General features: G+C 32.4%; 1 protein-coding gene and 2 long non-coding RNA genes across 3 annotated transcripts; all 3 read right to left on the bottom strand.

Moving 5' to 3' along the window:
• Nucleotides 1-4,242: 4,242 nt before the first annotated feature.
• LOC114925162 (uncharacterized) lies at nucleotides 4,243-11,100 on the bottom strand. The gene is made up of 2 exons (XR_003813792.2): nucleotides 10,777-11,100; nucleotides 4,243-6,093 (listed from the first exon to the last, which is right to left on the bottom strand). It is a non-coding gene; the product is annotated as an uncharacterized lncRNA (long non-coding RNA).
• Nucleotides 11,101-16,564: 5,464 nt separating this feature from the next.
• LOC140178763 (uncharacterized) lies at nucleotides 16,565-17,362 on the bottom strand. Its single transcript, XM_072216005.1, has 2 exons — nucleotides 17,149-17,362; nucleotides 16,565-17,064 (listed from the first exon to the last, which is right to left on the bottom strand). Exons 1-2 carry the CDS (start codon nucleotides 17,360-17,362, stop codon nucleotides 16,565-16,567), a joined length of 714 nt encoding a protein of 237 aa, XP_072072106.1.
• A 1,759-nt stretch (nucleotides 17,363-19,121) lies between these two features.
• On the bottom strand, nucleotides 19,122-22,223 carry LOC140178904 (uncharacterized). Its single transcript, XR_011871896.1, has 2 exons — nucleotides 21,675-22,223; nucleotides 19,122-19,768 (listed from the first exon to the last, which is right to left on the bottom strand). It is a non-coding gene; the product is annotated as an uncharacterized lncRNA (long non-coding RNA).
• Between the last annotated feature and the right edge of the window lie 702 nt (nucleotides 22,224-22,925).

Below are 22,925 nucleotides of genomic sequence, written 5' to 3'. Positions count from 1 at the left end.
TTGCCAATCATAGATTGTTTAATTATTTAATAATTTATAATATTATTTTTATATAAAAATGATTCATAAAAATAATCACTTAAAATTTACTATTTTTTTTAGTGATATATAATTAAGTATTTTATATTATTAATATATTAAAATCAAATTTTCTTTTATAATTTTTTCAGACACTTATTAACGAAATCTCATTTTCATAACGTATTGATATTGAATTATTGATGGCTGGAGGTGGGAACTTGATATGGACCGTGTGGTAGATTTTAACTCCATTGACCTTTGACCCTTTGGAACGTCTAATAAGTAGTTAGAAGACGAATTAAATATAGTATTTTCGTTATGCATTCTAGAAGAATTTAAGCACTATCTTTCGCAAACACTCCTAGGTGTTATTAATTATATAGATAAAACCATAAAAGTTCAAGTAAAAAAAAAAAATCATAAAAGTTTCTTTTTTTTTGGGTTTGATAAGGATTGTTCGTATGAATGTAGAAGTTAATCCTTTTTTTTTTTTTTATTAAGAAGGAGCTACAGGCCTAAAAGCAAAAACTAACTAGGAATTCACAACTCTAACAAATATCATCTGTCTTTTGTCAGCTTCAATCGTTGGCACTAGAAAGGAAGGGGGGGGAGGCGAGATAAATTGGTGGAGACCCGCCAGAAGATTATGGGCATGCTTAGCTAGGATATCGGCACTGAAATTGACTTTCTTTGAGACGTGGTTCACTCGGCAGTCACCCAGATTTGCTTAGAGCTCTTTAATTGCACGGATGAGGGAGGTGCTGTCATGGAGGTCTGTAGATGTATGCTACAACAGATTTACTGCAAAGGTAGAATCCGTCTCTACCTGTACCTTCTCCATTCCTATATCAATTACAATTTTAAGACCTGTGTAGATTGCCCATAGCTTGCATTAGTGATGGTTACCTTTTCAATATTCATCATGAATCCAGCCATAACTAGGCCGTTTGAATCTTTGAGAATGCCGTCACATGAGCCAGAATTTGAAGTTTGGAGGACCGAGCCATCAATATTAAGTTTGCACCAGCTAGCTTTCAGTGGCTTTTAACCAATTAGGATCGAATTTGTCACTCTGAGGGTTATGATACTTCTCTCTGTAAGTTCTAAAACTTTCTTATAATTCCTGGCCACCCTTTTAATTTATGGGATTACTCTTTGAAAAGGAATGTTATCTTGATTGAAAATTAATTCATTTCTCTTTCACCGAATGGTATTGCAAGAAGTAAGAAAGAAGGTGGGCCATGAAGTCTCACAGCTAGTGCGACTTGGACAGGTTATCGTGGAGCTAGTCTTGGAGATTCTAGCCGAAGAAAGGGTCCTGCAGGTTTCTGTTTGAGTTGCTCATCCAGACTTCTTGGGCATACGGGTAGTCCCTCAGCACATGGAACAAACTCTCTTCAATATTCAGGCATCTTGGACAGCATCCATTATCGATAAGCCCTAAAACTCTTATTTTTGAATTAGTTAGAAGTGCGTTATGGCTTAAGAGCCAAGCAAAAGTTCTCAGTCTTGGAAGAATCCTGATTTTTCAGCAAATTCTATAAATCTGGTCTAGATCCCTATCTTCAACATAGTAGCTTTTGTAAGCTGATTTGATAGAAAAACTGCCCTGAGGTTCTAGTAGCCATCCTAAGGAATTAGGTCCGAGGGAATGGTTGAGTGCTTTCAAAGTACGAATCATATCTATAACCTCCTCTGGGAGCAGTTGAGCTAACCTCTCCCAATCCCAACATCCTTCCACCGTAGAATTGGTTGCTAAATCCTCGTCAGCTCTGTCTTTCCCGATCTGTTCCAGCGATAACTCACTCAGCTATGATATTCTAGGAATCTAGCGATCTTTCCAAAATCTAATGCTCTTTCCATTTTCAATCCTCCAGATTAAATTGCTTTGAAATTGATCCCAAATTTTAACAATACCTTTCCAAGCATTAGAACACTTCGCTCCTTTAGCAACCTTTGGAATAAAACTGTCCCCGCAACCAAACTTCGCCTTCATTACTCTCACCCAGAGAGCTTGATCATTATGCACCAACCCCTAAGCCAATTTCATGAGAAAAAGGTTGTTGAATTCTTGTGCCTTTTGCAATCTTAGCCCTTCTAACTCCTTTGGCTAGCAAATGGTATCCCAATTCAAAAGATGAATCTTCTTGTTCTCCATATTAGATCCCCAAAAAAAATCTCTGCACATTTTATCAATTTTATTACAAACCTCCTTAGGCATCTTCATCATCTGCATAGTATAGCTCCGAATAGTAGTCAAAACCGCTTGAACAATGGTGCATTTTCTGGCAAGAGAAAGGGTTTTCATGTTCTAACTCAACAATTTGGCCCGCATCTTATCTAGAATTGGTTGAAAATGGTGTTTTTCGCACTTCTCATGGATGAGCGGTATGCCGAAGTACTTTCCTAAGTTGCTGGTTGGCGGAATACCGAGATCTTTGTTGAGCTCCTCTCTTCTATTGTGATTAACATGCTTGGAGAAAAAGATGTAGAATTTGCTGGCGCTGACTTTCTGACCAGAAGCTTTACAAAAGGTCTCTAGCGCTTCCTTTATGACTCGAACCTGCTCCTTGTTTGCTTCCGCGAAAAGAATGAGATCATCTGCAAAACAAAGATGAGGACCATTCCTAGTCAACTTAATAGGTTTCTATTTTTTTGCTCTATTAAGGAGTTAATTAGTTGAGAGAGTCTTTCGATACATAAGAGAAAGAAAATAAGGGGATAAGGGGTCCCCCTGTCTAATGCCTCTTGTTGGGTTGAAAGTCTCTGATGGAGATCTATTCCAAAGCAAACTCATAGTGGGGGAGGAGATGCAGAAGTGAATAACATTCAAAATATTTCCGGGATGCCAATATCTTTGAGGGTGTCAATGATAAAGTTCTAATTAAGACGGTTATAGGCCTTCTCGAAGTCTATTTCGACTGCCATGAGCCCTTTACCGCTAGCTCTCGTCCTCGTAGTATTGACCGCCTCCTGTGCTACTAGAATGTTATCTGCACTAATTCTTCTTGGGATGAAGCTGGCCTGGGTGTTAGAAACAATGTACCCCAAGTGCGGTTTTATTCTTTCTGTAATAAATTTAGTAATAATTTTGTAGCAGATGTTACAGAGACTGATTGGTTTGAACTGTGTAAAGTTTTTAAGTGAGAGAATTTTAGGAATGATAGATATTAAGGTTTGGTTTGCTCTAGCTATATTCTCAGGATTTCTAATGATCATATGCACCCAATTCACCACTAAATCAGTTATAATGTCCCAGGAATGCTGGAAAAATTTTGCTGGTAGTCCATCTCTTCCTGGCACCTTCCAACTACCCATATTGAACACAACATGTTTAACTTCCTCATGGGTGATATGTCTGCTCAAGTGGTTTAAGTCAGCCTCAGCTAGCCCAGGCAACTTACCTGTGACAGGAAAATCAGGTAAAAATAAATCATAGCTATTAGGAGCATATAAAGATTTGAAAAAGGATACTCCAAGCTCCTTTAGCTCTTCCACATCCTCAATCCATTCGTCATCGTTGTTTTTTAGTGCAGTAACATAGTTCTTTCGTCTCCTTCCATTAGCTTTCTGATGAAAGTATTTAGAGTTTTTGTCCCCCTAAATTAATGATTTTACATTTAGCCATTTGCATCCAATGGCTTTCTTCTTGTACCATAATCATTTTATATTCCCTCCAAATGTCCTTTTGAAGTTTTTCCAAAAACGAATTATTATTAAAGGAAAGATGAATGTTTTTTTATGAGATCACCTTGTTTGCACCAGTTACTCCTCACCAAATTATTGTAACCCTCATGGAGCAGCCAGGGTGCGAGTAGCTTGAAAGGTCTCTCTCTCTCCTGTTTTCCACAAGGGTGTCAAAATCTAGGAGTATAGGTAGATGGCCAGACTTCAATTTAGGTAGATGTTTCACCCCAACGGATGGAAATAAAATATTGAACTCCAAATTGTATAAGAATCTATCAAGCATGCGTTTAATCTAATTTCTTTGCCAACTGAATGGCGGGCCAAAAAAGCCTAAATTGTTTAGACCATAGTTAAGCATGCATTCTTGAAATCTGTTTGAGTCTTGCGATAAATTAAAACTGCCCCCAGTTTCCTCAAGAGAAATGATAGAATTTAAATTCCCACCAAGACACCACAGCGCTTGATTAGTTGCTGCTATATTTTCTAGCTCCCTCCACAAGGTACTTCGCGTTCCAATTTGGGGGCTGTCGTAAATACATGTGCAATGCTAGATCTGAATATTATTATTTTTAATCTTTAGGTGAATAAACTGTCTCTGGACATTAACAGGCTCAATCTGTTAATCCTTTCTGTTCCAAAGATACCAAATCCCTCCCGAGAAGCCCTTTGCATTGCTAATGCACAAAGACTCAAACCCTAATTTGTGGATGATCCCTCTACTTTGGTTCCTAAGACATAGGTTTCAAGAAGGATACACAATTTCAGATTGTAATGATAAGTTAAGTCTCTAATCATAATGGAAAATCCTTTAGAGGAAACCCCTCTACAATTCCAAGCTAATATATTCATAATAACCATTAATAAATAAAGACGTAGAAAAAACTCCCTGAAGAAATGTCAGGAATCTAGGCCTCAATCAGCTTGTCATTAGTGGCCTGTGCCACCTCTTCTATGCTTCGGATATACTCTTCTCCCCTCTGTTGTTCTTGTCCCTCCATTGGGACATCTTTTTCTGCTTTGGTGCTGGATTCTCCTGGATCTGGAGGGCTTTTGGCTTCAGTATTGTTAAGATACTCTTTATTCCCACCTCCCATGATAGTTGAGATGAGGTTTCTGGTAGTATGATCTAAATGGCCTCCCATTAAAACAGGTTGCATACAGTTAGCACTTGCAACTTGTTTAGTAAGATATGAGAATTGTCTCCAATACTCCTAGTGTCTCTCTTCTTTATCTTTTTGGTTGTCTTGTACCTTCTGGTTATTCTTCTGGTTTTCTTGGAAAAAGTTATGGCTGTCCTGATTTGTATGGAAGCTCTTAATGCTTTTCTGGTTATGGTTGGGTTGTTTTACATGTTTAGAGAGTGTTGGAATTTTCTTACTAATGGCAATATTCTTTCCTTTCATGATGGGAATGGGGTTTTGTGTTTCTGTTGGCTTTTCTGGTTGTGAGGGTTACTTCCATTTTTATTAGTCTGTTTGGTAACACTTTTTTCGCTAGTTCTTGCTATTTGGGTGTCCTTCCAAGCTTCCGACGTCTCTACAGGAGCAGTACCGGGTTATTTTCTTCCTTTTCTTGATTACCTTCCTGAATTTCTTCTGCAAGGATATGAAACCTTGATGTTTGTATACTTTCTTTTTTAACCTTTTCAAAAGGATCTGATTTTGGTTTGTTTCTTCTTTGGTTTTTCTTAACTATCATCCATGGTCCAAATGGGTTGCCTCCTTGATCTTCCTTGATTTATTTCTGATTGGTTTTCTAATTTTGTGAAGCTTGCCTATTTTGTTGCATCCCTCCTAAAACGGTTGGTGTGCTTTCCTGATTTGCCTCTATTAAATCTTCTTTCCTTTTTTGAATACTTTATTAATTTTTTAGGTTCTGATTAGTCTCTTTACCGTTGTTGCTCTCATCTCCACCGAGCTTTCTGCCTTCTGTCCGATCCGTGGCGGTGTTGGTGGTGGTTCTGGTCATCGTTTTGCTACACTGTTCGATTATTCTATGCCCATATTTGCCATATAGTTGAAATAAATTTGGTGTAATCTCTCATAAACAATGTTAAAATCTTTGCTAATAGCTGTGAAGGATGGAACAATCTTCTTTCTCAGGTCAATTTCTACATAAATTCTAGCAAATTTACTGTGAGAGTGTATAAACGTGAGCTCGTCCACTTTTAGCATTGTGCTAAGCGTCTTTCCAACTTTTCCGAGGAAGAAATTGTTATATAATTCAACTAGAAGATTTGGGATTCTGATCCATACAGCAACTTTCTGCACATCCGTTTCTTGTGGTAAGAAAAGCGGGCTCTACCTCTGCATCAATAGATAATGATCTGCTATCATCCAAGGCCCTTCAAATAGTACATGCGCATAATCATCCTGATCTGTGAATCTAACCAGAAAAAATTTTTCAGCCAAATCTGACTCTTATGGTTCCTTTTTTCAGACTGTTTCAATTATTTTAAAATTGGAATATCTTATTTGTTGAAAAAATGTAATTTTTTTGCAACACTTGGTTCTTCGCCATTCAATCTTTCCTATTAATAACTTGTGTCTCTTGCTTGAAAATTTGATATTATAGTAATTATATTTTAGTAATTATATTTATTTCTATCTTTATGTTTATTTTGAACTAAATAGAATATTGAGACATAACTCAGTCTTGTACATTTTACACCAAATACAATATAAAAATTTAATTTAGTTTTAGTCTTCTAATTTCTATCTCTCAGTCTCAATCTCCTTCCAAACACAATCTTAGGTAGTATTTGTTTCCAGAGATTAGAACTGAGACTAGAGAATTGGAATTTAACATTGTGTTTAGTGCTCAGAGAACAAAACTAAAATTTCAATCTTATAACACAAAATTTTAGTCTCTCAATACTTTCAAAAAAGTGGAGAATAGAAAAAGCTGAAATTTTTGGGATTGGAGACTAAAATTTTACTATTTTTTAAAAATATTTTTATTTAATTTTTTAAATTTTAAATTTATCCCTTAATTTTCATATTTATTTATTTTAAACCAAATATAATACTTAGACATAATTCAATTTGATATATTTTATACCAAATACAATATAAAAATTTAATTTTAGTATTTCAATTTTTATCTTTTAATTTTTATTTATTAATTTTTATCTTTTAATTTTAGTCTCTCTTTTAAATACAACTTTGCGTATGTGCTTCATTCTACATAATATCTCGTTGATTCAAGAGTTATCAACTTATCATGCATGATACTTAATTGGTTGTTAACATCACAATTACAATATTCTATCTCCCCCCCCCCCCCTCTTTTCTATTTGAATTTTACTATTTACTCAAATATCACAAGCAACTGTTAGCAATTAAATCAATATTATTATCTATAATTATTAGAAGTTGTGTAAAGTTTATGAAGCTGTAGTCACATAATTATTAGTTTAGTCAAATTTGTTAGGATTTGGTTGAATTAGTCCCACATTGCTTAGGATAGCAAATGGAGTGGGTGGCCTAGGCTATAAATATGAGGCTAAGTTCTCCATTTGTTTTTGCACCAGTCAGAAACACTTTAAGCTTGTATCTGATTTTTCTTTTCCTCTGTACTCTTTGATTAGAGAGTGTTGTGAGGTGTAGTTAGATATTTGCTTTGAAAGAGTGTGGGTGTACTGGGGTGCCGGTGAGAGAAAGAAGTCTATGTGTTGTAACAATTTTCACATAGTGATATTCTCTGGTTGTCATTTGACAACGGCCGTGGTTTTTTCTCCGGTAATTGGAGTTTCCACGTTAAATTCTTGTGTTGTGATTGTGTCTATTTTATTTCTCTGTCAAAGGTGTTTTCTCAAGGGGGAATTGTGTCTTATTCCCAACAAGTGGTATCAGAGCTTCGGTTCGGTGGGATTTATTCTTAGTATGCTCTGTGGTTGCAGCCTAGTCTGACCTTCCACATCAGAAAAGAATTTTGTCCTGTGGCTTGAGGTTGATCTTTGGTTGCTGTTGTTGTTGCTGGAAGGCAGTGTGACTCTGTGAGAGTGCAGTTTGGAAAAGGTTCTGGCTAAGGAAAGACTTGGTATTTAAGTGTGTCCATTGTGACCCACCTCTCTTTCCTGGGGACCCTTCCTAGTGCACGGTCTACAGTTGAGTTATAATATTCCAGTATACGGTTGCAACAATGTCAGGATATTCAAGTGCTGTGAAGCTTGAAATAGAGAAATTTGATGGAAGAATCAATTTTGGCTTGTGGCAAGTACAAGTCAAGGATGTGTTGATACAATCAGGTTTGCACAAGGCGTTGAAGGAGAAGATCTCTGGTTGCTCTCTCTATGAGAGAAGATGATGTTCTCTAGAAGACAAGAAGTATCCTCATGGTATTACCGCACTGCCATGGATAAGGATGAGTTGTGGCAATCAGGTCCACAATTGCACACGGGCATTGGTTGGCGTTGAGATGCAAGGTGTGTGGCGGAGTTAGGTCGATGGCTGAAGAACTTCCAGGAAAAGCCAATTTGGAAGTTGCACCATGAATTTTCAGCAAGGTTTCGATCTGTACCAAGGCGAAATTCTTGGAGTGGTCTAATTCCAAGTGAGTATACTTTCATGGTGGAGTATGATAGTTCTCTGAACTATGATTGTCGGTATAGACAATGGCAGCAAAGAATTGTCGGTGTTGACAATGGAAGCTGAAGATGTGTGACTATTTCAATCAAGGTGGAGATTGTTAGGATTTGGTTGAATTAGTCCCACATTGCTTAGGATAGCAAATGGAGTGGGTGGCCTAGGCTATAAATATGAGGCTAAGTTCTCCATTTGTTTTTGCACCAGTCAGAAACACTTTAAGCTTGTATCTGATTTTTCTTTTCCTCTGTACTCTTTGATTAGAGAGTGTTGTGAGGTGTAGTTAGATATTTGCTTTGAAAGAGTGTGGGTGTACTGGGGTGCCGGTGAGAGAAAGAAGTCTATGTGTTGTAACAATTTTCACATAGTGATATTCTCTGGTTGTCATTTGACAACGGCCGTGGTTTTTTCTCCGGTAATTGGAGTTTCCACGTTAAATTCTTGTGTTGTGATTGTGTCTATTTTATTTCTCTGTCAAAGGTGTTTTCTCAAGGGGGAATTGTGTCTTATTCCCAACAAAATTGAGGGTTAGTCAAATGAAAGGCTAATAATCATATATAACTACAACTTAATAAATTCAGAACTCACATAAACTTCTAAAAATTATAGATAAGAAGATTAATATAATTGTTAACACAAACTTTTATCTATCCAGGATTTTGAAGTTGCTGATAGTGGAAGAATGTGAATCTCAATGGGGAAACTTAAATGTTGAATAATCAACCAAAAATTAAGTTAAGAATCGGCCAAAGTGTAGATTCTCTGATTCTCATACACCATTTAATCATTTATTATAAGTAAAAATGTAAAATAGTTACCAAAGAAAACAACAACAACAAAAAAGAAAAAAAAATCAATCAGAAAAATCCAAACGAAGAATATATAAGTGTAAGTTACAAAAGCGGCAGGCTGGATGTCACTTATCCACAATAATTGCACGAAAAATTAGCAAAAAATAACTATACATTTTGTTCTTAAAATTTCAAAAATTGTAAAAAAACTTAAATTTTTAATATTTAAAAATTTTTTTTGTTCTTCTTTAATTTTTAGGAAGGTTTATAGGTCGAATCCGATCCGCATATTTAAATCTAATTTGAAAATTGTTGATATCAATCTGATCTGCAAGCTATCGAATCGGATCGGATTGCAAATTTTATATAAGTATCCACATATCTACGAATTTGTAAAAATAAATAAATAATTAAGTAAATATTCTTTTTATGTTTTATTTCAATTAATAATTATCATATATATTGTATTATTTTATTTTTATTATTTAAAAAAAATATATTTAATAATATTTTAAGAATAAACATATTTAAAAAAATAAAAAAAATTTATATTGATATTTTTTAATAAAAATAAATTTTTTAATATATTTTTATATTTTACAGATATATCTGAGATCCGATTCCATCCTATCCAAGATCAGATTTTCATCCACACACTACCACCATGATAATAACACCACTTGCCACCATTGTTTTTTTAAAAAAAAAAAAAAAAAAAAACTCAACACGTCAAAATGAAACGAATAAAAAACACACAGACGAAAGTAGAAAAAGAAAAAACTAAAGTAAAAATTTAATTCATTGTCATCCTACATCGTTATTAACAATCAAATAGATCTACAACACCATACCATTTTTTTAGCTCAAGAATAATCTGTTAATAATAAACCTCATCACTTGACTCTTTGTTCTTAGAATATTCTTTCTTTTCTTTCTAACTAAATATTTTAAGTTACCACAAAAAATCCAATCTACCACCATTGTTAAAACTACAGGCGCGTGCTGAGTTTTATAAGTGAGTTGCAGTAATTTTATCGTTTCAATGGATTATTTCCACTTCGGTTTGTTACATGGTAAATGACTAAGAGTAATCCATACCGAAATTTCTAAGAGAACTAGCTAGTTGTTTTATTTCTCTAAATTTTATTAGTATGAACCTCATTTTAATACTAAAATCTTTTTGTTTAGGGGAATAAATACATTATGGACCACCACATAAATTCATCACAACCATTTGTTCTGTTGTTCAACAACAACGACATTTTAGCTTTAACATTAAGAACACACAACTACTTCAGATTTTATTCTACAAAAAACATATTTCTTTCTTCTTATAAATAGCCGCACAAATATTGTCTTATTTCTGAATTATTATTAGACATATAATTATTTATATTGTCTTATCATAACACTTTAAATTTTTGAAAAAATAGTATCATAACATGATATTAAAATTTTATGTCTAAAAAAAATTTAAAGTTTAATTTTTAGTAAATTCATAAAAAAAATGATTTATATAAAAAATCAAACAAACTCATTAAAAGAGATTATTACTTGAAAAGACGTATTAGAAATATAATTATAAACTATTCATGTTATTTTTTTTATTTATTTAAATTTTTAGAAGAAGTGTATATCTTTACATAAATTTTTCACTTACACTATAAGTAACTTCGTTAGTCACCACTTACCTGCAGTTTTAAATAAGGAGTTTTCACTCTTTCATCTTCTGCAGTTTTTGTGATAGTCACTCACAAAGGTGACCCGTACTAGTGTATCAAACTATTTATTTCCTTCTATTTTAATTTGGAATACCAACCAACTAATTAATGAAAGGAACCATATAGATACATTATAATGTTAAACAACACGTGTTAGCACATGCATATATATATATATAAATGAAAAAAAGAGAAGGAACCATATATATACATTATAATGGTAAACAACACGTGTTAGACATGCATATATATAAAGATGAAAAAAAGAGCCAATGACAATGGTAACAATAATAAATGAATGATTTAATTATTAAGCGAATTTTATAATTTTATTAAATTTTTAATTAAATTTTTATTTTTTTAATTTAATTTTTATATTATATCAATTTTATAATTAAATTTTTATCGTAATAAAAATATTAAAATTAAAAAAATATTTATTAAACAAAATAAATATGTTTAATACTTAATTGAATACTTTATTTTATATAACGAAACATTCTGTTAATTCTAATATTTTTATTAGAGTAGAGACTTGTTACAAATTTGATATAGTATAAAAATTTAATTGAAAAAAAATATAACAACTTAATTAAAAATTTGGTGTATAAGGACAGTAAAAGTAATTAAACCTAAATGAATTTATTATTGTTTGATCAAAATAATTTTGAATTTTGCTAGAGAATCAACTAGAGGTGTAGCTAATTATAGTCAATTAGTTAAAAAACAAACTAGTTACATAAAAAAAAAATTTGTACTATCCTAATTTTTTAAATTTTAAAATTCAAAATAAAAAAAATTAACTGAGTTGACTTAGCCTAAATTTTTTAAATAATTTTCTATTGATATATAATGAGTAAATTATTATTTTAGCTCTTTAAAATAATTTAATTTTTAACAATGAAAGAGCAAAATGATATTTTGACTCTCCAAATATAATTTTTATTTGATAAAATGTACCAAATACAAAAAAATCATATTTGAAAAGAAAATTATAAATCAAATTCCGATACAATTTTTTTGTAAACTTGTTTAAAGAAGTGAGATTTTTTCATATTCTGAATTTGGTGTTTCTACGCTTACTAGTGAATTTTTTAAATTGTTTTATGCAAATAGTAAAAATAATGAAAAAAGTTTGAAAAAATGTTTAAAGATCGAAATTTTTCTTGTTTTGTATGTAATTTTAAAATAATTCTTAAATGTTCTAACAAACAATTGGACCGAATATTTTATAAAATTTAGATCCTCTTAAAGAATCAAAATGTCATGTAATTCTTTTGAAAATTATTTTATGAAAAATTAAATTTTTTTAGACTAAAATAATAACTTACACGTATATAATAAGAGAGAATGAAGCTAACAACATGAATGCAAATAGACTCATCAAAATCATGGCCTATAAATTGTTTGATACACTAGAACGGATCACCATTGTGCCTAACAAATTTATGAGAACATATATATGATTAAAGAAATGGGTAGAACATGAAGAGAAGAAGAAAAAGAAGAAGAATAATGGGGGACAAATTGTGACTATGGATTATTTGGCTTATTATTCATTGTGTAATGTTTCATTGATATTTATAGATGGAGTTGCAAAGATGTATGGTTAGAATTAATTGTCCTACCTCTCTTAGACAATGTCATCTCAACAACCATTCCCTTAGAAAACACTACAAACCGCTCATTCCATTCATTTTTTTCACACATATCTGACACTCAAACCTTCTTTATTTGTACAATCCCACCCAACCTATATGTTATTGTTTGGGAATAGTTTCCCATTACCATTATCTCCTATATTAATTATTTTTTACACAATATTATCATATTTAATCTCTTATTTATTTCAAATTTAACTCCCGGATAAAACATGTGACATGATGAGAAAATAAGAAATATACTAGGGATGAGAGTTAACATAGATAATCATAAAGGTTCCAAATATATCTTAAAAGATATATTTTTTAAGATATATATACCATAAATATTACAAAGAAGAGATAGATCTAGCTACTACTCTAGTGAAAAGATAAGGTAATAAAACTCGTACAAAAAATTAGGTGAACGCCAATAAGATCAGAGTGCAGCAAAATTTAAGAAAGGACTAGTACCGGTGGTGGGGATTATGTGACCACATAACTTTCAGAAACCAAATTCATATAGTTACCTAAGAATAATATTATTGAGATAATAGTATGCGCCAAGATTCAATCTATTATGATTGGTTTTCGTGCAAGTGGAAGATTGTTGGGAATAAGGAGTATGATCACAATCTAATCAATCATGTGTCAAATAATTTGTTATTGTTATTATATTAAAATGTTAATATAATAAGGTCCTTGATTAAATTTAGAGATTTATCATTGTGATAGTGATCATAATATTGAGAGATAAATTTTTTATAATTTAATCTAAACTATTTTTAGTAATAGGATTATTAAAAAGGACATTAATAATCTGGAAAGACTAATATATATATAATTTAATAAATGAGATCTATTAATCTTCATCCAATGAAGACCATTATATATATATATATATATATATATATATATATATATATATATATATATATATATATTAGTCTTTCCGGATTATTAATGTCCTTTTTAATAATCCTATTACTAAGAACAGTTTAGATTAAATTATAAAAGATTTATCTCTTAATATTATGATTACTATCATAATGATAAATCTCTAAATTTAATCAATGACCTTATTATATTAACATTTTAATATAATAACAATAACAAATTATTTGACACATGATTGATTGGATTCTGGTCATACTCCTTATTCCCAACAAATATAATTTTTATTTGTTTCAAAGTTTTAGAAAATTAATTTTTGGTGCATTACTTGTTTTCAAACGGTATTTATTTCCATGTTTTAATGAAACCTACTTTTGTTAACTTTGATTAAAAGTGTTGAAAAATATATTTTTTAGAACTGGATCATTTTGAAATATGTACTAACATATGTAACAAAAACCAACTTTAATTTCAAGATAAAATTATAATTGAAAATAAGTTCCAACTTTATTTTTCACTAATTCTTTTATCATTGAAGTCAATATATATTTTTATCCTTTTATATACATTAAATCTCTCAAATAATTATTAGTGTCGGCCACATGTTGTAACCAAAATTACAAATTTAAGCTTGGGTTCTTAAGCGGTTTTATACTTCTATAAAAAGTAGCCGTGAATGAGTAACTAGTATCGTCTATATTTTTATTATATAAAAATTAGGATAAATCACTAAAAAAGTACTCAAATAATTTTGTTGTTGATAAAAATGTACTTAAATTTTGTTATCGATAAAAATATCTCAAATAATTTTAAAATGCGACAAAAATAACCAACATTAAATATGTATTCTCAAAAATGCTTTAAAAATTAAATTTTGATGCGATTTTTTATAAATATAATTTAAAAAATAAGATATTTTTATCCTTAAAATTTAGAAATTTTTCGTTAAGTATATAATTTTTTTTTGTAATTTTTTGTCAATGACTAATAATACTTATAAAAAATCACAAAAAATACATAGTTAGAAAAAAATCACCAAATTTTAAGAATAAAAATATCTCACTTTTCTAATTATACTTACAAAAAACAGCATCAAAATTTAATTTCTAAAATATTTTTTAAGAAATACATATTTAATATTGAATATTTTTATCGCTTTTTAAAATTATTTGAGGACATTTTTGTCGACAGAAAAATTTGAATGCATTTTTTGTCAATAACAAAATTATTTGAGTGCATTTTTTTATAGTTTATAATATAAATCTATTATAAAATAAGCTTATAATATATTGATTTTTATGATTGTACTACATTATCAATTTTATATAGATAGTAATTTTATAATTTTATAAAATAAAAATAATAAATTTTTACATAATAATGATATAAAAATTGTTAAATTTAATATCTGTCATTACTCAAGTGAATTAAAAAATAATAGTTAAATATAATTAATATCTACAAAAATAAAACTATAACAATAATTTACAAATATTTAAAATTTATAATCACACATTAATATTATTTATTACTATGCATATATTTCAATATATCATGATTAATAAAGTATATTTATAATGTTATACTACATTTTTGTATTCTTATTTTCAATTATTTTTTTTAACTCTTTTTTTTTAAAATTATCTCCAAATACAATAAAGAAAAATGTTAAAATTACACTATAGAACACAATCTAATCGAAAATATCAATAAATAAATATAATTTATTTTTTAAAATAAAAAATATTTACACCAACAAATAAAAAGAAACCTATCTTCTTAGAATTGATTATATATATATTTTAGGACTTTTTTTAATATAAAATAAAAAAATTAATTAATTCCTGAAACACGATTTTTAAACTTTATTTTTTGAAATACGATTTTTTTTTTTTGGTAATTAAGGCAAGTTCGCCGCAACCCCGGCAAACTCTAGGATGAGTTCGCACACTATATAAAGCTGGCGGGTATTTTCATTTATCCATTTCTTTTCCAATCTTTCCTCCAAATTTACGTTGTTCCTCCTTTCTATCTTTTCGACGTCCGTGAAGTTCGTTATCGATGACATTCTCAGTTTTAGGTAAGTAAATAATATGTTAGTTAGAATTATTATTTTTTTTTGCTTAGTTAGAGTTACTGTTCACATGTTAGATAAAGTTACTAGTTAGAGCGAGGTTGCATGTTAATTAGAGTTATAAATTTATTGTTTACATGTTAGTTAGACTTACTTTTAAGTTTTAACTGTTGACATGTTAGTTAGATTTTTTATGTTATTATTTTTAAGTACAGTTGCTGTTTATTGTTTACAATTAGTATAAGTTGTTAGTCAATTGTTAGTTAGTTTAGTCATAATAGTTAGTTTAAGTTGTGAATTATAAAGTAATTAGTGGAATAATTAATTAGGTTAAGTTAATTAGAAAGAAACATGATTAGTAAAATTTAGGGTTCAGTTAATTATTAATTAGGGTTGTTTAGGGTGTTACTTGACGGCGTCATGTAGTTGGGTTAAATTTAAATTAGCTAGTAAGTTTATAAATTGATTACGAACTAAGGTAGACAATTATAAATTTAAATATATTTTTACTAATTTAGTTAACATAAAAGGAACTGAGTTCAGTATATGTGATTTTATTTTACTAGAGTGTAGTTAGATGGAGCAGCAGTTATTAGGCTACGAGGATATGATGTACAGATTGGATCAGGCTGAGCACATTGCTGACAGGCTTGATCGAGTGGTACAATTTTATCACTGTTGTTTATTTTATTGTAATTAATAAACAGTGAACTTGTTATCCTATGTGTTCACCATCCCCTTTTTTTATTTTTTGTTTTCATTTGGTAGGCACCTCAGATTTTGTGCACCAGGCGGAATTTGATGACACGGCTAACGGAGCAGATTAGGCCATATCTCAGACGAGTCGTGTTTGAGTATGTGACCTATATGGTCAAGTTTGAGCACGACTGACCACTTGCCTTAGCGTTGATAGAGAGGTGGAGGCCTGAGTCCCACACGTTTCATCTATCATGCGGGGAGATTACTATCACCCTGCAGGACGTGGCCTATCAGTTGGGACTCAGGATCGACGGTGATCCTGTGAGTGGATGCATAGGTGGTTGGGAGCAGCACCATCAGGGATGGACCATTGAGGAGTTATGTCAGCAGATTCTGGGTGTCATTCCCGGCCCAGATGACAGGCAGTCACAGACCAAGTGGACTGCGAAGCTCACTTGGTTCCACAATACGGTTTGTGGAGAGTTGGAGTAGGACGCCACAGAGGAGATAACACGGTTCCACAACACGCTTGCTCGGAACCCTTCCTAGCAAAAATTTCACCCAAATGGAAATAACTTGACTTAACAAGAGCTGTGATTGGTAAATTGCGAGAGCCTTTCATCACAACATTAATGCACTCGGAGATATTCGTCGTCATGTGACCAAATTGACGACCATCATCAGCATACTGTGCCCACTGTGATCGTGGCATTTCTTCAAGCCAGTTTGTGATTGCTACATTTCGCCCCCTCAGACAGCCAAAATAATGAGCGAACTCACGCTGCCACTTCGCATACGCTGCGTTAATCAGAACCTTATTCAAGTCTTTGTTCTTGAAGTGAGTCATGAAGTTGGCTGCAATGTGTCTTGTACAAAAAGTTTGGAAGGCGTGAGGTGGTTTCCATAAACTTCCCTCGGCGTTTAGTGCATTATCAATGGATTTGTGTCTATCTAAAATCAATAAGATCCCAGGTTATGGTGTCACATGCTGCCGCAGATACGAAAGAAAGAACGACCATGCCTCCTTCGTCTCACCCTCAACAATGGCAAAGGCAATAGGCAAAATGTTTGCGTTGCCGTCTTGAGTTATGGCCATCAGCAAAGTCACACCGTATTTACCATATAAGTGGGTGCCATCAATGGAAATAAGTAGCTTGCAATACTTGAAAGTCTCAACACACGGTGAAAACATCAAAAGAATCCGATAAAACATGGCTGTGTCGGCAGAACCAGACCAAGACTGTGTCATTAGCTGCATCCAAGTACCTAATGACACATTTTTAGTTAGCTTATTGTACATGGCTGGATTGTTTATTAGCGAATAACCATAATGAAATAAATCTTACAAGGAAAGTACATCTGCATGGCGAATAACCAACGAGAAAACTCGTTATATGACTCCTCCCAATCGCCATATATTCTAGGAACGACTCTTTGTTTTGCAAGTCAAACCTTTCTGTAGGACGTCTTGTAATCAAAGTGATTCTCCACACCTCATTGCAGAACCCTGATGCTAATTGTTGGATCGGCTTTGACCATCATAAAAATGTGTTGAGCAATCACCTTCGAATCCAACCTATGATGGTCTTTCCCCATCGATGTTTGCATGCAAGTATGATGACCAGTGTATCTCCTAACCTCCCACTTTTCTTACTTTCGGCGATATGATATGAATATGCTCCAATTACAACCGGACCCGAACTGGATACACTGTGCATTATACCTCAACTGGTCACTCTCTACTATTTTGTACTCCGTAGCCTTCCTGATGCTGTACCGCTTAATTGCAAACATGACTTCTTTCTTGTTCTTAAATTGTTGTCCAACCTCGAACTCGTTGCTTAGATCCTCTTCGGGACCCCCTGGGTAAACGACCAATCCGAAGTCATTGCATCGAGATTCAACCTCGTGAAATGATCCGGCCGGTCATATGGTCGAGAAATGGCAGGCTGTGTCAGAGCGATTCGTGTGTCACCGTAGTAGTTCATCTCTTCTTCCTCGTCACTATCATCAGGAATTTTGGGTGGTTCTTCATCAGTATTGTCTCCGTCATCGGGGTTAACTTTATACTAATCCATCATCAGATCCCTGATAGCAAAACTCTCATGACTTTCAACATCGTCATCCATCAAGTCAACATTACGAACTTCAACATTAGACCCTTCTTGACTACCTTCAGATGACATATTTAGATCCACCATCATCCTTCTGATAGTTTATCTAACAGCTTTACTCAATGAATTATCATTGACAGTATTTGCAGATGATCCTCGGCCACCCAACTCAACGAGAAACATGAATACTTCCAATAGATGAACATTTGTCCATCAGTTGTGCCACGACCTTATAAGCCGTACGTCCTCGTCGTCACGTAAACGACACCTAATTCAAAACAATAGAAATATTTCTCACAACCGCGGTCTAATAAATATACAAGCAACAGAGACAAGACAACTGTAATATACCTTTTATAAAACAAACTGACATCTACTTCAGTCAGATATCTGTAGTAAATTTTCTTCACCCTTTTTGCCTCTTGCTGTCCGACGGATGGCAATATCAGATTCTTCAACGCTGTTAGACTGTTGACTTCCGGTATCATATAGGTAATTGTCGGTTGCCCCAATCTAAAAATGATAGAACCTTCTTCATCATACACTATTTCACCATCGTAATGAATGGATAACAATGGATTCCTTGATATTGTAGAGAAAAAATATCAATAATGAGAACGAAAGTGGACAATGAAATTATGGTTTTCTGATCCACTCTCCAACATGCATGCTTTTATTTTGGAAACTTATCCTAGAGTTCGCCGGGGGTGCGGCAAACTTGCCTTAATTATAAAAAAAAATAAAATCGTATTTCGGAAAATAAAGTTCAAAAATCTTGTTTCAGGAATTAATTAATTTTATTTTATATTAGGAAAAAATTGTTATATTTTATGATTAAAAAAAAATCTTGATTCTACCTAAAGAAGATGGTGAAAGACTTTGAAAGAATATATGTATGTTGAATTCTATTGTGCATCAATTCACTGAATGTATTATTCATTGTGTTATGGAGAGAAAAACTCCTCTGCATTATATATCTCACAAACTAGGAACAAATACAATCAAACTAATTGTCTAACCACTCCTAACCATTTCTGTTATTGGAGTTTAACTCCTCTGTCCTATCATCCCCCCCAACAAACTTAAGGGTACTCTTGAAGTGACCTTAAATTTGTTTTTGAAGCGTGTAAAGGCTGATAAGGAGAGGAGTTTAGTGTAGATATCAGCAACTTCATCTGTGCCTGGGATATGAATTATGTGTAATTTTTGCTGGTTCACTCTCTCCCTAACAAAATGCAGTTTGAGTTCGAAATGTTTGCTTCCATGATGAAGAATTGGATTGTGAGATAATTGAACTACACTTGCATTGTCAAAATATATAACTGCAGTGGTTGGAATGTTGTATTGAAGTTCAGATAACAAATTTTGGAGCCAAACAATTTCTGAAGTAGTGTCTGATAAGGCTCTAAACTCTGCTTCAGCACTTAATTTATTAACACAGTGTTGTTTCTTGCTGGACCATGCAATCAAATTATCTCCTATGTAAACACAATAACCAGAAGTGGAGCGTCTGTCATCCATATCCGAAGCCCAATCTGCATCTTAGAAAGCAAAAATTCTCAAGTTAGTGCAGGGGTGAAACAAAAGGCCTTGGTGAATAGTTCCAACTAAGTATATCAAAATTCGGTTAACAGCCCTCCAATGAGTTTCAACAGGGTTATGCATATATTGTGCTACTTTATTTACTGAATAGAAGATCTCTGGTCCAGTGAGGGTGCAATATTAGAGAGCACCAACTACAACCCTATAGTGTGTAGGATCAGAAAAGAAAGCAACACCACCTTTTGTTAATTTTTCTGATGTAATCATGGGAGTGGGACTGGCTTGGCATTAAGCATGCCAGTTTTGTCAAGTAAATCACATATGTATTTGGTTTGGCATAAATGGTATGCACTTGAATCAAGCTGTTTAGCTTCGATTCCTAAAAAATAACTAAAAGTGCCTAAGCTTTTTAAAGGCAAAATGTTATGTAGCTGATGAATATAAAAAAAAAAAATCATAGGGCTGTTCCCTGTTACTAAAAAATCATCTACATAAACAAGAACATAAATAATAGAGTTAAATATTTCTCTAAAAAACAAGGATGGATCAGATTTAGTGTTTTTGAAGCCAAAAAGTAGCTAAAGTAGCAGATAATATGATGTACCAAACTTGAGGAGCTTGTTTTTAGGCATAAATAGCTTTATTCAACTGACAAACCATATTAGAGTCACCATGTGTAAATCCCAAAGGCTATTTCATGTAAATAGTTTCATTGAGCTTGCCATTAAAAAATGCATTGTTAAAGTCATATTGTAAAATTGGCCATTTAGATGATAAGACTATGGTTAGAATAAGACGAATTGTAGGTGGTTTAATTACAGGACTAAAGACCTTGATAAAATCTATTCCCTCAATTTGATGTTTTCCTAAAGCTACTAAGCTGGCGTTATATCGGAGAACAGAACCATTTAGACTTCGCTTAATAGCAAACACCCATTTTAAGCCAATTACAAGAGAGTTAGATGGTATAGGAACTAATTGCCATGTGTGATTCTTATCTAAGGCATCAATTTCAGCTTGCATTGCAGCTTTCCAGTGAGAAAGTTCAATGGCTTGCTTAGCAGAAGAGGGTACAGTTTGAAGAAAGTTAGGATCTGAATTAAATGTAGATAACTTAGTGTGCAAAATTCTAGGCTTTGAAGCACCAGATTTTGACAGAGTAAGCATAGGATGTTGATTAGAAGAAGTTTGAGGGAAGGGTAAGTGTATCTCAATTCTTGAGATGGAAATTGAAGGAGAATCAGTATGAGATGTTGAAGGATTAGTTGTATTAGAAGGAATTAAATTGTTGTGAGTAGGTACAGATGCTGAATTATTAGAAGAGGCAGGATTAGATACACTATTAGGTTTGGGAAATTCACTAGAAGTAGCATTGGTATTAGGAGTAGTAAAAGAAAAAGAGTGATTAGTATTGCTTGCTGAAAGAGTAATAAGAGGAATAGGTAATGCAGTATGTGAAAATTGTGTAGAAGATGCAGGAAAGTGAGAATTAGAATTAGGAAATATAGAACATGTCTTGTGATGATTATCTTTCCTGATTTTGTAAGGCATTTTATAGCCCTTGTGATTGGAAGCATAATCTATAAACACAGAAAGTTGGGATCTATAATCTATTTTAGTAGTGTTATAAGGTCTCATATAGGAATAACAAGCACAACCATAAACTTTTAAGAATAAATAATCTGGAATACGTTTGTATAACATCTCATAAGGTGATTTATTTGAAAGAATAGAAGATTGGTATGAATGCCTTTGCAAGCATAGCAAGACCAACCTCAACTACATGTCTACATATCCGGTGCATGAATCAGATTTCTCAAGATAAAACATTTATTATTATCAAGAGAGATGAGATAACTATAAGTCTATAACCAATGTGTTCAGTTTTAGTTCCAGAACCATTACCTAAAAGAACTTAAACTCACTTGCAGTAAGAAGGTTATGTTGGTAAGGAGTAACGAAAATTGAGCTTGGATCTGGTGATTGAATCTGTGAAAGCAGGTTAATGCGGTGTGTCCATAGCAGTCACAAACTTGACATTCAACACGAGCAGTTTATTGGGAAGGAAAGCGACCTCCACGACCAAAACCTCTACCTTGACCCAATAGTATGAAGTATGAGTTGCTTCCAGGTTCGGAATGACTTATTGTCAAGCTTATCAAGAATGGATGGAGTAACAAAGGTTAATGATGGAGGTGTGGTGGGAGTAGTGATGATTTGTGCCATGGATCTTGTTAAGCTTTAATACCATCAAAGAAATCTTGATTCTACCTAAAAAAGATGATCAAAGGCTTTGAAAGAATATACGTGTGTTCAATTCTACTGTTTATCAATTCATTGTGTTATGTAGAGAGAAAATTCCTCTGCATTATATAACTCACAAACTAGGAACAAATACAACCAAACTAATTGTCTAACCACTCTTAACTGTTTTTGTTGTTGGAGTTCAACTCCTCTGTCCTATCAATGATCAAGTATATAAGAAAGTTTTCTATTATATAAAAAGTATTAGAATTTAGAAAATACACATAAATCACTATTTAAAAAAGAGATAAATCTCACAAGATTTTTGTTGTTATTATCGTATATTTTCTTTTGAATAATTATATTAAATTATATACAAATTATAAATATTTTTTACAAATAAATTTTTAAGTTTAACATTAATTTACATATATTATCTAATTAATTTTTAAATAATATAATACTTTTATATTTATACTATATAATATAATTAAGGGATAAGCATGATTTTGGTCCCCAACATAGAGGCTGAAAATTTATTTCGTCTCCGGCCTTTTTTTCGCTCTAAAATGACCCCCAAAGTTTCAGTTTGTTTTAAAATCGTCCTTCGGACAAAAATACCTTCTTCCTTCAACCCAAAATCAACCACCACCACCACCACCAGAACAGAACTACCACCACCACCACATTATCATCATGGTCATCATCATCATCATCATCATCATCATCATCATCATCATCATCATCTGAACAGAACCACCACCACCACCAGAACCCACCACCACCACCACCAATTTTAAAATCATCATGGTCATCATCATCATCATCAGAAATCCACAACAATATTCCACAACAAATTTCAACAACAATAATATTCCACAACAAATTTCACAAAAAATCCAGAAATTTCAC

Source organism: Arachis hypogaea, chromosome 14 (genome assembly GCF_003086295.3).
Source record: "Arachis hypogaea cultivar Tifrunner chromosome 14, arahy.Tifrunner.gnm2.J5K5, whole genome shotgun sequence".
In the NCBI taxonomy this organism is placed as follows: Eukaryota; Viridiplantae; Streptophyta; class Magnoliopsida; order Fabales; family Fabaceae; genus Arachis; species Arachis hypogaea.
This window is presented reverse-complemented; position numbering and strand designations above follow the sequence as displayed.